The sequence below is a fragment of the Hordeum vulgare genome, chromosome 2H, assembly GCF_904849725.1.
Source record: "Hordeum vulgare subsp. vulgare chromosome 2H, MorexV3_pseudomolecules_assembly, whole genome shotgun sequence".
NCBI classification, from domain to species: domain Eukaryota; kingdom Viridiplantae; phylum Streptophyta; class Magnoliopsida; order Poales; family Poaceae; genus Hordeum; species Hordeum vulgare.
In genome coordinates, this window is record NC_058519.1 from 180,690,930 (window position 1) to 180,703,711 (window position 12,782).

General features: G+C 45.4%; 1 protein-coding gene across 1 annotated transcript; it reads right to left on the reverse strand.

Annotated features, from left to right (window-relative positions):
- Nucleotides 1-8,112: 8,112 nt before the first annotated feature.
- On the reverse strand, nucleotides 8,113-11,339 carry LOC123429884 (probable mixed-linked glucan synthase 3). The gene is made up of 3 exons (XM_045113860.1): nucleotides 11,027-11,339; nucleotides 10,020-10,761; nucleotides 8,113-9,881 (listed from the first exon to the last, which is right to left on the reverse strand). The coding sequence occupies exons 1-3, from the start codon at nucleotides 11,248-11,250 to the stop codon at nucleotides 8,292-8,294; spliced, it is 2,556 nt and encodes an 851-aa protein (XP_044969795.1). The 5' UTR covers nucleotides 11,251-11,339; the 3' UTR covers nucleotides 8,113-8,291.
- Nucleotides 11,340-12,782: the final 1,443 nt, after the last annotated feature.

A 12,782-nucleotide genomic window follows, 5' to 3' on the forward strand; every position in this document is an offset into this window, starting at 1 on the left:
AACCGGTACCAATGCGAAAAAGAAATAAAATAAATAAAGCAAAAAAGAAAACAAAAAAACTAGAAAAAAAGAAAAAATTTGCCACGAACTAGGCCACCACGGCCTGAATACGACTAGAAACCCATCCATGGGCCAGGATTCAGGCCCGCAGTAGGCCTAGAAGGCCCACCAGGCAAAGCATTAGCAAGTAGGCCCGTAAGCCTGAAGTGGAGAGGAGCTCGAGAGGGGTGCGACAGTGGGGCTTATAAACCACTGCGCGCCACTCTCAACTAGCGAGGTGGGACTAAACTTTGGCCGCGACGCGGGCAGCACAAGGGCCTTTGGTACCGGTTTGTGGCACCAACCGGTACCAATGCCCACCCTTTAGTCCCGGTTGGTGCCACCAACCGGGACCAAAGGCCGCCGTTTCCCGCCCTTTGGGCTGCTAAAAAGTGACCTTTGGTCCCGGTTGGTGGAACCAACCGGGACTAAAGGGGGGCATTGGTACCGGTTGGTGCCACGAACCGGTACCAATGGCTTTGATATATAAGCCCGCGCTTGTGAATTTTTCGTCAGTTTCTTCGATCCCTCCGACGACGCCGGCAGGCTGCCCGAGATCCCGACCACGCCTCTACCCCCCGACCACGCCACCGTTGCCCCCTCCCCAACCACGCCGTCGTCGCCGCCGTCGCCGTGCCTCTGCCCCCCGACCACGCCGCCGTCACCGTGCCTCTGCCCCCGACCACGCCGCCCTCGCCGTGCTTCTACCGCGCCCCCGACCCGCCCCGTCGACGCCGTCGCCGCCCTCTGCCCCGTCGACGCCGTCACCGTCGCCCTGCCCCGACCACGCCGTCGTCGCCGCCCTCTACACCGACGCCGACACCGTGCCTCTGCCCCTGCCCCGACCAACCTCTCCCTCCTTGGTTAAGGCGGCGGCGCCGCCCCCCTATCCTCTCCTCTGTTTTTTCATTATATGATGTTTTTTCCACATTATGTGTATATGTGTGAGTACATGTATGTATATGTTCTTTTCATTATTAGATTTTTTGTTCATATATATGATGATTTGTTTTTTGCATTTTTATAAAAATTGATATATGTATATGTTCTCTGTGCATATAAAAGTTAGATTTTTAGTACATTTGGGTACATTTTAGGTTAGTTTTATCTATATATGTTCTCTGATTTAGTACATTTTAGGTTAGTTTTATCTATATATATTTAGGAAGAAGGAAGAAGGAAGAAGAAGAAAAAATTTATATATGCAAAAGTTAAATTTTTAGAAAAGTATTATATATCTAGCTAGGAAGATAAGGAAGAAGAAGAAAATGAATGAGAGGAAAAAGGAAAATAAGAAGAAGAAGAAAGGAGAAGAAGAGGAGAGCAAGAAGAGGAGAAATAAATAAAAAGAGGAAAAAAGAAGAAAAAGAAGAGGAGAAGAAGAAATGAATAGAGGAGAAAGAAGAAAAAAAATAGAAAATTTTCTATTTTCTTCTTCTTTCTCCTCTATTCCTTTCTTCTTCTCCTTTTCTTCTTTTTTTTCTTCGATTGCTTCTCTTCTATTCCTTTCTTCTTCTCTTCTTTTTATTTCTTGTTTTGTATTCTTATTTTTTATCGGGTATGTCGTTGTCGATTTATACCCCCTCCCAAATTTACCAAGTTAAAAGAGCGTTGTCGTCGAGGCCACCCCAAACCCTTGAAGCGTTGTGTCGAGGCCACCCCAAACCCTTGAAGCATTGTCTAGGCCACCCCAAACCCTAGAGAAGCAGCGTCGAGGCCACTAACATGATTCCTTATTGTGATTAGCTAGCTAGTTCTACGTTTACCACTAATATATATCCATTTGTACCATGTTTGAATAATAATTGACATGTTGTAAATATTTGCAGAAACTATGGATCACTCCCGAGACGAAGAGGAAGAAGCGATGTTGGGGGAGATAATCGCACAAGGAAGTGATGTCATTGCGTCGTTTCTCAGAGACACCGATGGTCTGGAAGGACCGGGTGAAGAAGAGGGCTATGTTCATGATGATCTGGAAGGACCGGGTGAAGAAGAGGGCGTTCATGATGATCTGGAAGGACCGGGTGAAGAAGAGGGCGTTCATGACGGCTCCGTTGACCGAACCGAGTCCGGCCAGGTATATATATATTAGTTAAGCCCATGTTGACTAGTTAATTGATGCATTCATTGTTTTCATATGTACACATATTAATTAACTCTCGTCTTTCTTCTTTTTTCTCTAGCCCCCCGGATCGACCTCAACTTCGGTAAAGAAACGAGGCCCGAAGAAAAAGTTGCGCTTGGATGAAAGGTTTGAGATCACAGCAATCGCGCGCGATGGCAAGCCGATTGAACCCATCCGGACAAGGGATGCATTTAGTGCTCAGTGCGGGGTTCCTGTTAGGGACAAGATCCCGATTAGTGTCCAGCAATGGTTAAAGCCAAAGAAGGAAGACCTTGAGGTGCCGACGTCTTATGTCTCCGATAAACAGAAAGAAGATCTTTGGACAACGCTTAAGGAAAATTTCACCCTACCGCCAGAGGAGGATCCAGAGAAGCCAGTTAAAGAGGAATTGATCAAGTCTGATGCTCTTAAGAAGATGGTAGAACTATTCAGGAGGTGGAAGAATGAGCTGAAAACGTTTGTCGACAAAGAAGAGACACCAGAATTCACCGGCCGGTTTGAGAAGATCAGAGATCAATGGCCCGCATTTGTGGCCCACAAGACATCGGAAAAGAGTAAGAAGATGTCAGCGACAAACAAGAAAAATGTTGCGAAGAAGAAGCATCACCATCGCACAGGGTCAGGTGGTTACCTCAAAGCCCGACCTTTGTGGGACAAGGCTGAGAATGACCTGATTGCTAAAGGGGTCGAACCACAGACATTGAGATGGCCAGACCGTTGCCGGACTTGGTTCTTCGGGGTTGGCGGAACCTTGGACCTTGTATCAGGGGAGTGCGTTTGGACGGAAGAGCAACTGTGAATACCCGTCAGGAAGCTTCAGCACTATATCGCCGCAGCACAGGAAGGGGCGTTCATTCCAGACAAAGAGAATGACGAGCTCACAATAGCCCTCGGGATTCCTGAGCACCCTGGACGGACACGAGGCACGCCAGGCTCCCTTCCGTGGAAGGTTGGGTTTCCAGACGCAGGGGGTTACAAAACCCAGGAGAGGAGGAATAAAGTGGAGCATAGACAACTGCAGGCGCTGCACGAAAGGGTACAAGTGCTAGAGGAACGAGAAGCAGATCGCAGCAAACGACGTGCCGAAGCTTCCCCTGAAGCTACCCCGCCATCTCAGCGGAGAAGCAGCGTGGCTTCCACCGAGCAGACTCAGCAGCTGGAGCCTGTCTTCACGTGCTACCCCGTGGATGCTATCACAGAGTCTCAACATTGCTACCTTATGACGCAATGGATGACATTCAAAGTCAAGGCGGTTGTTGGCTCTCTGTTATACCTAATGAACCTGGCTCAACCTACCACGGCCAGCCGATTCCAGAAGGATATGCTAGGGTGATGGTGGATCAAATAACGGAAGGATTTGAGGACCTTGAGCTTGACCACCCTACGGGTGAAGGGGAGATTCGGATGGGTTCTTCTCTGAAGACTCCATGCCTATGGAGGAAGGAGCTCATCCACCTTCCGAACTGGACGCCTCCGCCTCCTCCTCCTCCTCCGGCGAGTCAGGGCCCGCCTCCTCCTCCGCCTCCTCCGGCGAGTGATCAGTGCACTCAGCCTCCTTCTCCGGCGCGTGACGGCACTCCGCCTCCTTCTCCGCCTGTGCCGGTGCGCCCGAGCAGCCAGCTGCCTCCTCCTTCTCCGCCTCGTAAGAAAGGAAAGACAGTCGCAGCCGCTCCGTCTGCTCCGACGTGTAGCAGTACAACCAGAGGCACGCAATACAAATACGGTCATTCTCTGAAGCCTCTAGAGAAGTTACCATATGAGAGGAGCCCGGAGGAAAACGAGAAGATCGTGGAAGCCGAAGTGAAGAACTTCTTTGAAGGGGTGAAAGCAAAAAAAACATCCACCTTCGGAGGAGAAGATAGATCCGGTAAAAGCAAAGCGTACTCTGGCTTCCCTGAAGAAACCACCAAAGTCTCCGACGAAAGGCAACTATGAGCGCATTATTACAAAGTCATTTATCGAAGCACAGCGGTCGGGAAGTACTGTCAGTGATCAAAGGTTAGCAGAACGATGAGCTGTGAAAAAAGTTGCCCAGCTCCGCGAACAAGCGAACCAATCGTTCCCCCCGCTCAAGGTGTCTAGCGATATCGTCGCTTATCATCCGGGGATCTTGTTGCCCGGTACCAATCCTGCAGATTACTTTCCCGATGATGCACATTTTGATTTATTGGAGGTGGACGAACACAAATACGTGTACGGGAAGCCTCTCGTCAAAGATGAAAGATCTCTAACAACGATGATGCGAAGATTCCATGATTGGTACATGAAAATTTGCAAAGAGTCTGGGGGAGTAATATTTTGGTGCTGGGAGTTAGAAAGGAGCATGACCTCGTTGGACTTGAACTGTTGATGGTTCCATTTGAGGAGTTCTTCCCGTTTTTTAATCTAAAGGCCCTCGATAAATTAATGATCACTTGCTACTGCCTGTAAGTAGTACTACTTTTGTCATTAAGTCTCTATATATAGGTCAGCTCTTTCATTGCATGTATTTTTAATTATCCTCACTATATTATATGCAGATTGAAGATCGTCGAATTGAAGAAAAGAAAAATCGGTGATATTAGGTTCATTAACACAAATCTCGTAGATGCATTTATGACTAAATCTCAGGCCAAAGATACCGAGGCCAACTTGCTACAATCGTTTGTATTGAATCAAAACAAAGCTATAATATTCTTCCCTTACGAATTCCAGTGAGTGTTACTGTCTTGTGCATATTCGGTTTCCCTTATTAGTCAAGGTTATAGTAATGTAATTGATGAGTTATGCATGCGTGCGCAGCTTCCACTATATTCTCCTAGAGATTAAGCTTGAGCAGGGACTAGTAACCGTCTTAGACTCGAGACGAAAAGATCCCAACGAGTATGCGGACATGACTGAAATTCTAGAGAAGTAAGTTAAATCGATCATTATCGCACCATATCGGCAACTTTGTTCATTTCCTGATATCAAGTAATTGTTTTCTTTGTCTGACAGGGTTTGGAAAAAAATCACCGCATAAACTCTGGGACTGCCGAAGAAGCTGCAATTTAGACACCCAAAAGTAAGTACTATAGTAGCATGTTCCACGCATCTCCTAGTGATTCAAGCGCTAGTTTCATCAATACCATTTAGCATGCTTGCTAACTATCAGTTTGATTGACCTCTATTTCTTGTAAAGTGGTTGTGGCAGGAACCAGGGAACGATTACTGTGGATACTACATTTGCGAGTCCATCCGCCATGTGACCTGTGAGCGGGGCTACTCTGACAAACAATATGACGTGCGTAAATAATAATATTCACAATTTTATTTTATTACCATCATTTGTGTTCAGTTTCATTTATTCATATAAATGTATTGACCCCCTTCTTCAAATTAGATATATCGGATGCCGAATGAACTCCTACCAGCAGATCGTATGCGAGGAATTCAAGAGGAATTGGCAGCATTCTTTCTTGACCACGTGATCGCTAAAGACGGAGAATACCATGTGAACCCTAACGAGTTGAATTTTAATTAGGAGATTATATTGTAAGAGATAATTATATTGTATATATGTAGCCAGTAGCGTCGGATAGATATACGAGAACTTGTTGTTCGACCAATCTCTCAGAGAAGGAGATGTGGTCGATATCACTTCTCTTTGTATGCATATGTTCATGACGATCTTCTGTTTCCTTCATTTGCTTACTAGCTAGCGTGTCTAGTCCTCTCTATACGTATAGTATGCAGCGTCGACCAAGCACGGAGATAAGAGAGGACACTTCTCTCTATTCATTAGCTAGCTAACACAATATATGAAACACCTAAATTAACCCCCCAAAACCCCCCTCCCTTTCAAAAAAAAAAACCCATCACCTGAAATGCTGACGCGTGGATGCCTTTTGGTTCCGGTTGGTGTCACCAACCGGGACTAAAGGACCCCTGTCCGGGCTCGCCGCACCGGCCACGTGGAGGCCCATCTGTCTCGGTTCGTGTAAGAACCGGGACTAAACGCCAAGGGCATTAGTAACGACCTTTTAGTCCCGGTTCCGAAACCGGGACAGAAGGCCCTTACGAACCGGGACAAAAGGCCCTTTTTCTACTAGTGGTGCTTTATCGACATCCGTGGGTTTCACGTGATGTACATGCATACGTTCATTAAATTTATTTAAATTTTTTCAGCAAGTGAGAACGAACATAGAAATGACCCAAGCAAAATTTTAACGAAATCAGATACCAAACACACGTTGCATGACATAAGGCAAATGGTTTTCCGTGTTTTCACATGAAAAAACATAAAAATGCACGGAATGTTAGAAATGAAAACCATTTGGCGTGCCTCCTTCTGATGATCATTAGGTCGTGCGGGTAAAAAAGTAGGTCCGTTTCATGAGTCGAGAAAACATCATCGCATTATAACAACCCTTCCGCCCTTACCAACACCTATGGGTTCCACATGATGTACATCCATAGCTTCATCAAATCGACCCAACTTTTGCCAGCATATGAGAATGAACATATAAATGATCTACGCAAAATTTGAACGAAATCGCACACCAAACACACGTTGAGTCACGTCAGTCAACTGTTTTTTTGTGTTTTCACATGGAAAATCATAAAAAAAATGCAGGAAATGTCAGAGACTAAAAAAATTGGTGTGCCTTTTTGTGATGATCATTAGGACGTGTGAAAACAAATTGAGTCTGTTTCATGAGGCGAAGAAACATCATCGCTTATAACACCCCTTCCGCCCTTACGGACACCCGTGGATTGCAATGATGTACATGCATACAATCATTAAATATACCCAAATTTTGCCGGCAAGTGAAAATGGACATATAAATGACCCACGCGAAAATTGAATGAAATCGGATACCAAACGCACGTTGCGTCACGTGAGGCAACTGTTTTTCTGTGTTTGAGCATAGAAAATCATATAAAATGAACAGAATGTTAGAAATTTAAAATATTCAGTGTGCCTCCTTGTGATGATCATTATGGCGTGTGAAAAAAAAAGGGGATCATTTTCATGAATCGAAGAAACATCATCGCATTATAACACTCCTTCCACCCTTACCGACATTTGTGAGTTCCACATGATGTACATGCATACGTTCATCAATCGACCCAACTTTTGCCTTCAAGTGATAGTGAACATATTAAAACACGAATATTTTGCAAAAATTGTGAAAAATATTAAACTCAAACATTTTTTTTGAATTTTAAACATCTTTTGAACACTGACGTTTTTTGAAACACAAAGAAGTTTTCAAGAATAGGGGGCACCGTACACATCTTTAAGAAACTGTTTGGGAACTAAAAAAATATTCAGCACATAAATTTGAAAAAATGTTCAAGTTTTCAAAAAAATGATTTAAATAGCTAAAATAAATGTTTTCCATATTTTTTACAGAAATTACAAAAATTTACGGCAATTAAATAAAATATACTTGTTGTTCAAAATATGTTCAAATTTTAAAATTGTTCCTGTTTTTAATTTCGTTCTCAAAAATTAAAGCATGTTTGGGAATTTTAAAAAATGTTCGTACTTTCGAATAATTGTGCAGAATTTAAAAAATGTAACCATTAATATGTTTTGTTGTCTAAATAAAGAATGTTCGTGTTCTTAAGAAAATGTTCAGAGTTTTCAAAAACAATTCTGTCAAAGAGGCACGTTTAGAAAAAAATGATTTCAAAGTTCGTTTTTCTGTTGAAAGAATTGTCGGATTTTGTAACATTATTGGTTTTAAAAAAATCTTCACAATTTCTAAAAATAGTCCGGATTCTGCGTTGGAGCTACTTCTTAAAAAGACGTGCTCAATATTAATCATGAACACTTCTTTGGTCAGGTGGTTGGCAGTTGTTCTTTCTGAGCTACACGTTTCGAGTTTGAAACCTATTGAGCTCAGTATTTTCTTTTTCTTTTTTTGAGAAATTAGACAGCAGGAGGGGGGTTGTACCGAAGCGGGGAGAGGGAGTACTTGAAAGCGAACACTTGTAAGTTGTAACATTAGCCATCAAGGCCTAAATTATAACCATCCGCTATTAATTGGTACAAAGTACAAGTACTACAATGGTTTATTGGATACACATAGCATATTTGGCTCCCAGCTTACTACAGAACCTAAACAATACAATGGTTTTGTACTATATCAATTGGCTAAAATGGAAGAAAACTAAGAAGTAATATATGAACAGAAACATATACAAGGCAAACTATTGTAAAGGCAACCGGCAACAAGACCACCAGGATGACTGGCCTCTTTGCCCACCGTCCCATGATCGCCAATGCAAACGGATAGAGCAGGACCATGATCCACACGTTGAAGAGCAGACCCAATGCGGCATGTGTCTTCTGTGCAATTGTCCATGCTCCCATGTATACTATCGTTTTACCCATGGCTACACCGATTGCACCAACATTGGCAATCAGCACCACTGTTGTAGGGATTAACATTGGCACCCATCGCATGTCATACAAGTCAGCAAACTTGTCATTGGTGTCTGCCGTTGTTTGCTTCGAAGTAACTCTGAAGTGTATACCCTTCTTTGTAAGGAGATTCACCACCATGTGCAGCACGGCTGCTGGGTATGCACTCGTCGACCCGATCATAAAGAACTGTTCATTCCTCCAGTAATCCAACCATGTGACCCCCGCCCATTTTATCTCGAGCCACCCAATTATATGGATCATCAGAATGATCACGAGAAGGAACACGACATATTTGGTGAATGGCCTCTGGATGTATACTTCATCAGGGATAAGCCACATCACTGGGCTGAGAGCATAGAGTAGGATAAAGAGTGATGTGACTGGGTAGACTGTCATGTTGAGGTAGGAGACACGCTGAAGGGCTTGGATCCGGCGACCACCTATGAGTGGGTTATTTAGTGAGAAGAACATCTCTAAAGATCCACCGGACCAGCGCACAATTTGGTGGAGGCGCTCGGTTAGGTTGATTGGTGCAATGCCACAGAAGGCGTCACGCTCCATTGTACAATACATGGAACGCCAACCTTGCCCATGGATGCGGAAACCAGTCACGATATCCTCTGTGGCTATGTCATATATGTACCCAACACCCTTGCCCCAACCAGTGGCTTTATCGTGTGAAGCCGACACAACCCTTTCCATCTCAGCCACCAATGTTTCACTAATGGGTGGAGGTATGGTAGACCTTTCTTGGTTTATGGCTTTTGATACGGAATCTAGGAAGGGTATGGAGCTACCAAACTTTTTATCATCAACTATGATGTTGTCATGTCTCCAGTCAGGTGGGTCAATGCCATAAAGTGCTATGCGGCGGAACATGCAACCAGTGCCAAGGTAAGATGGCCCTTGGAGGCCATTGAGGGCGAGCATTGTGCCGTCAAAGAAGACACGGTTGTGGTTTCCATATCGGTCTGATGGATCAACATTGTCGAAGCGTTGAGGGAATTGAACAAAGGCAGTGTTATCACCTTGCCTTTGATCAAGCATGAAGCACATAGCTGCACGTAGGGCTTGAGAGTTGTTGATGTAGTGGTCGCAGTCAAAGTTGATGATGAATTGTGCGTTGGAGAGTAGTGCAGAGGCACGCAATTGCGCATTCAAGGCACCAGCTTTCTTGTTGTGGTCATAGCTTGGGTTCTTTCCACGAGAGATATACACAAGCATCGGGAGGCGCTCATCGGTGTTGGCGAAGCTGAGGTTGTGGGTGCTTTCTTGTGAACCAAGATTATGCCCACGGATCGAATGGTCCAACACAACCTGTGAAGGTAATCAACAACATATGCATAAGTCACATATCTCCACGACACTAAATTCAGCTTACTGAGAGTATGTCCATTTCGTATTATAAAAACATTGTATCAATAAGGGAGTAAGTAATAGGATGAACTTGTATACCTTAACAATTCCGGCATGATGTCCTTTCCTATGGATTTCCGTTGTGTCAATCCATGATCCTGGCCATTGTGTCCCATTTGCCATCCACGTGGCCTTTGCATCTCCTTCCTCAGTCTTCATGCTGTTGTAAGCATCAGAACGCTTGGAAATAGCATCGGATAGTGAGTCCAAGCGCTCTTTGAACTCATCATACTCTTTATGTACACTACTATAATCATTCTTGAACTCCTCTGGTGCAGTTCCAGTGTACAACGGTGCCTCTATTTCAAAGTAGCTTTCTGGGGCTCTTGGCTCAATGCAATGCTTCCGACAAAATGGGACCCACAAAGTAGCAAACTTTGCGGTCTCAACTAAGGCCTCGTATTGAATCAATGCTCCACTATCATCTGAGAGATAGCAGGCACACCTATCGACAGGATAGTCAGAAGCAAGGATAGAAAGGACACAATTCATGGTGTATAGTATCGGCTCATCGATTGGGTCAGCGGTGGTGACAAAGACATCTATGCCCGGGAGTGTAGATGTCCCATCTGAAAGATCGTATTGTCGCCTAAGGGCGACCATATCAGGTATGGTTTTGATAGGGTTGAACTTTGGGAGTTGGTTGAGCAGCCACGAGAACCCGAACCATACGTCCCCGACGACTGATATTGTCCAAAACCACATGATGTCGGATTTGTTGTGCTTGATGCGCCATACGAAGAATAGAAGGACCGCAATTAAGCGAATGAAGATTAGCGCCCTGCATGCATGAAAATATATGTGATTAGAATATGCATTTCTTGATCAAACCAATGCCATTATCAGAAGAAAAAAATACTTATCTAATTTCTGGCTTTGAATTGGATATTGTTACATGATGTTTCATGATACATATAAGCCAAAAAGAAACAACCCAAAAGCACAAATATATTTATTTGTAAAGTCAAACTCCTCATTTCACCAGCAACGATCAATGTCAGAAGAAAAGCACATTTCTAAGATAAAGTGAATATGGACGTGCTTACCTGTATGGGTGCAGGAGGGTGCCTTTGACCTTGTACGTCCGGAACAGCAGCGGCCTGCCGTCCTCGCCGCCGCTCTCCTTGGCGGCCCGCCGCTCGTCCTTGTCGGCGGCCTCCCAGTGCTTGCCCTTGGCACCGACCGGCTTCTTGGCACCTCCCTCGCGGCTCGCCAGCAGCGGGGCGGCGAGGCTGGCATTTGACCCAGCAGCACCGGCCGCCGACGCCATGTCTCCCACTCCCAGGTTTCCCGACCGGAGCAGGAAGGGAGGAGAAGCTAGGATGTGAGCCAGCGGCGCCGGTGGTGCACGAAGTGAGCAAGTGAGGTGCAGGGTTTATATAGAAAAGGCAGGAAGAGTCGGAGGAATGGCGAGGTACTAGGACGACCTCGATCGCTGGGCAAGGGCAAAGCACAAAGACAGGAAGGAATCCATCGAGATCTGCGATTCCGAACGATCGACGGTCTCCGGTGCCCTGAGCTACGATAGAAGCCGATCCGTCCATGTAGAAAACGTGGAGGCTTCCATGTGCAGGGCCGGCGGGATCCACGGGGACGCACGTCGTCATGGGGAGTGCAAGTGCGCGCGTGCCCTGCATTATTCCGCGTCGTGTCAGGCATTTCCGGCGGTTGCACTGGACTGGGCCACTGCCCACTTGGTCAAGCAAGCACAGTTAGTTTAGTAGCTGCGCCTGCTCGGAAGGTCAGGCATTTTTGTTTTGCCTGCATCAGCCGGGCCCCAGCTTGCATGTGCATGCATTGGTGCAACGATCCGATCTACTCCTACTCCAGTACTACTATTCCCTATGACTTCGCTGTGACTGAGAAAATGCATGCACAGCGCGCGCGTGAGCTGGAAGTCCCAGTCGATCCAAATCTAGACGCCATGTAGGAGTATACATTTGTTTGCTTTTCTTGATTGAATCAGATCTGATCTCAGATGCACTCGCCCGTTGGAGGAGTTGGTGCGAGTTGCCCAAGTGCATGGGCTGCATGTTCCGTCACATGTTCTTGCTCGCCCGAAAACTTGCCGTTCTGTGGGTTAACCTATTTTTAGACGCCTATAAATCTCTTCCGTGTAATAAGATCTGGTTCTGTACTGCGGGAGTAATTTATTCCCACTCTCACCTTTTTGGTCACACCCCATGCGGGATCTGTTTTTTAGTGGAAAGCCGATCAGATCGCCTAGTTTTACAGTATAAGATAGACAAAGGAATCGGTTACACTCGCTGCTCGGAGAGTACCAACTTCCCAAACAATCCTGCAAGTTCTCTTGGTTTGAGCTGATGTGTCTGAAATCCCTTGGAGCAGCTCTAGCATATCCGTATTTCACGAAACCCTAAACCCCGTTTATAGTTCGCGCAACATGGTTTATACTGGGTCAAAATAACCGCGGCAGAACAGAATTCATAACTGAAATTGTATAATTTGAAAAACTAGTTTCGTGCCAGAAATTGACGCAAAAGCTTGCAGATCATTCATACAAAACGGCAGATCATTCATACACACTATTGATTTTTTACATACAAAAGCTAATAGGACGCTACTCAACCCTAAAACTAGCCAAAATCGAGCTTGTCGGAGCTCATCGGGTGCGGTAGCTGACCTAATCAAGCTTGTCCTCGCTTAATCATCGTTGTCGGAGGTGAGGTTGACGTAGATCTTCTCCCGCTCGATATTCTAGCGGCGCCACTCCTCCTCCTTCTCATCGAACGCGAGAGCCTTTGCGAGGCCCTCTTCGTACAGCATGGCGTTGACCTCCTC

Coding starts and splice junctions, on each gene's coding strand:
- LOC123429884 (XM_045113860.1), bottom strand. CDS start 11,250: ATGGCGTCGGCGGCCGGTGCTGCTGGGTCAAATGCCAGCCTCGCCGCC. Junction 10,762..11,026: donor ACCCTCCTGCACCCATACAG/GTAAGCACGTCC, acceptor TCATGCATGCAG/GGCGCTAATCTTCATTCGCT. Junction 9,882..10,019: donor ATCATGCCGGAATTGTTAAG/GTATACAAGTTC, acceptor TTACCTTCACAG/GTTGTGTTGGACCATTCGAT.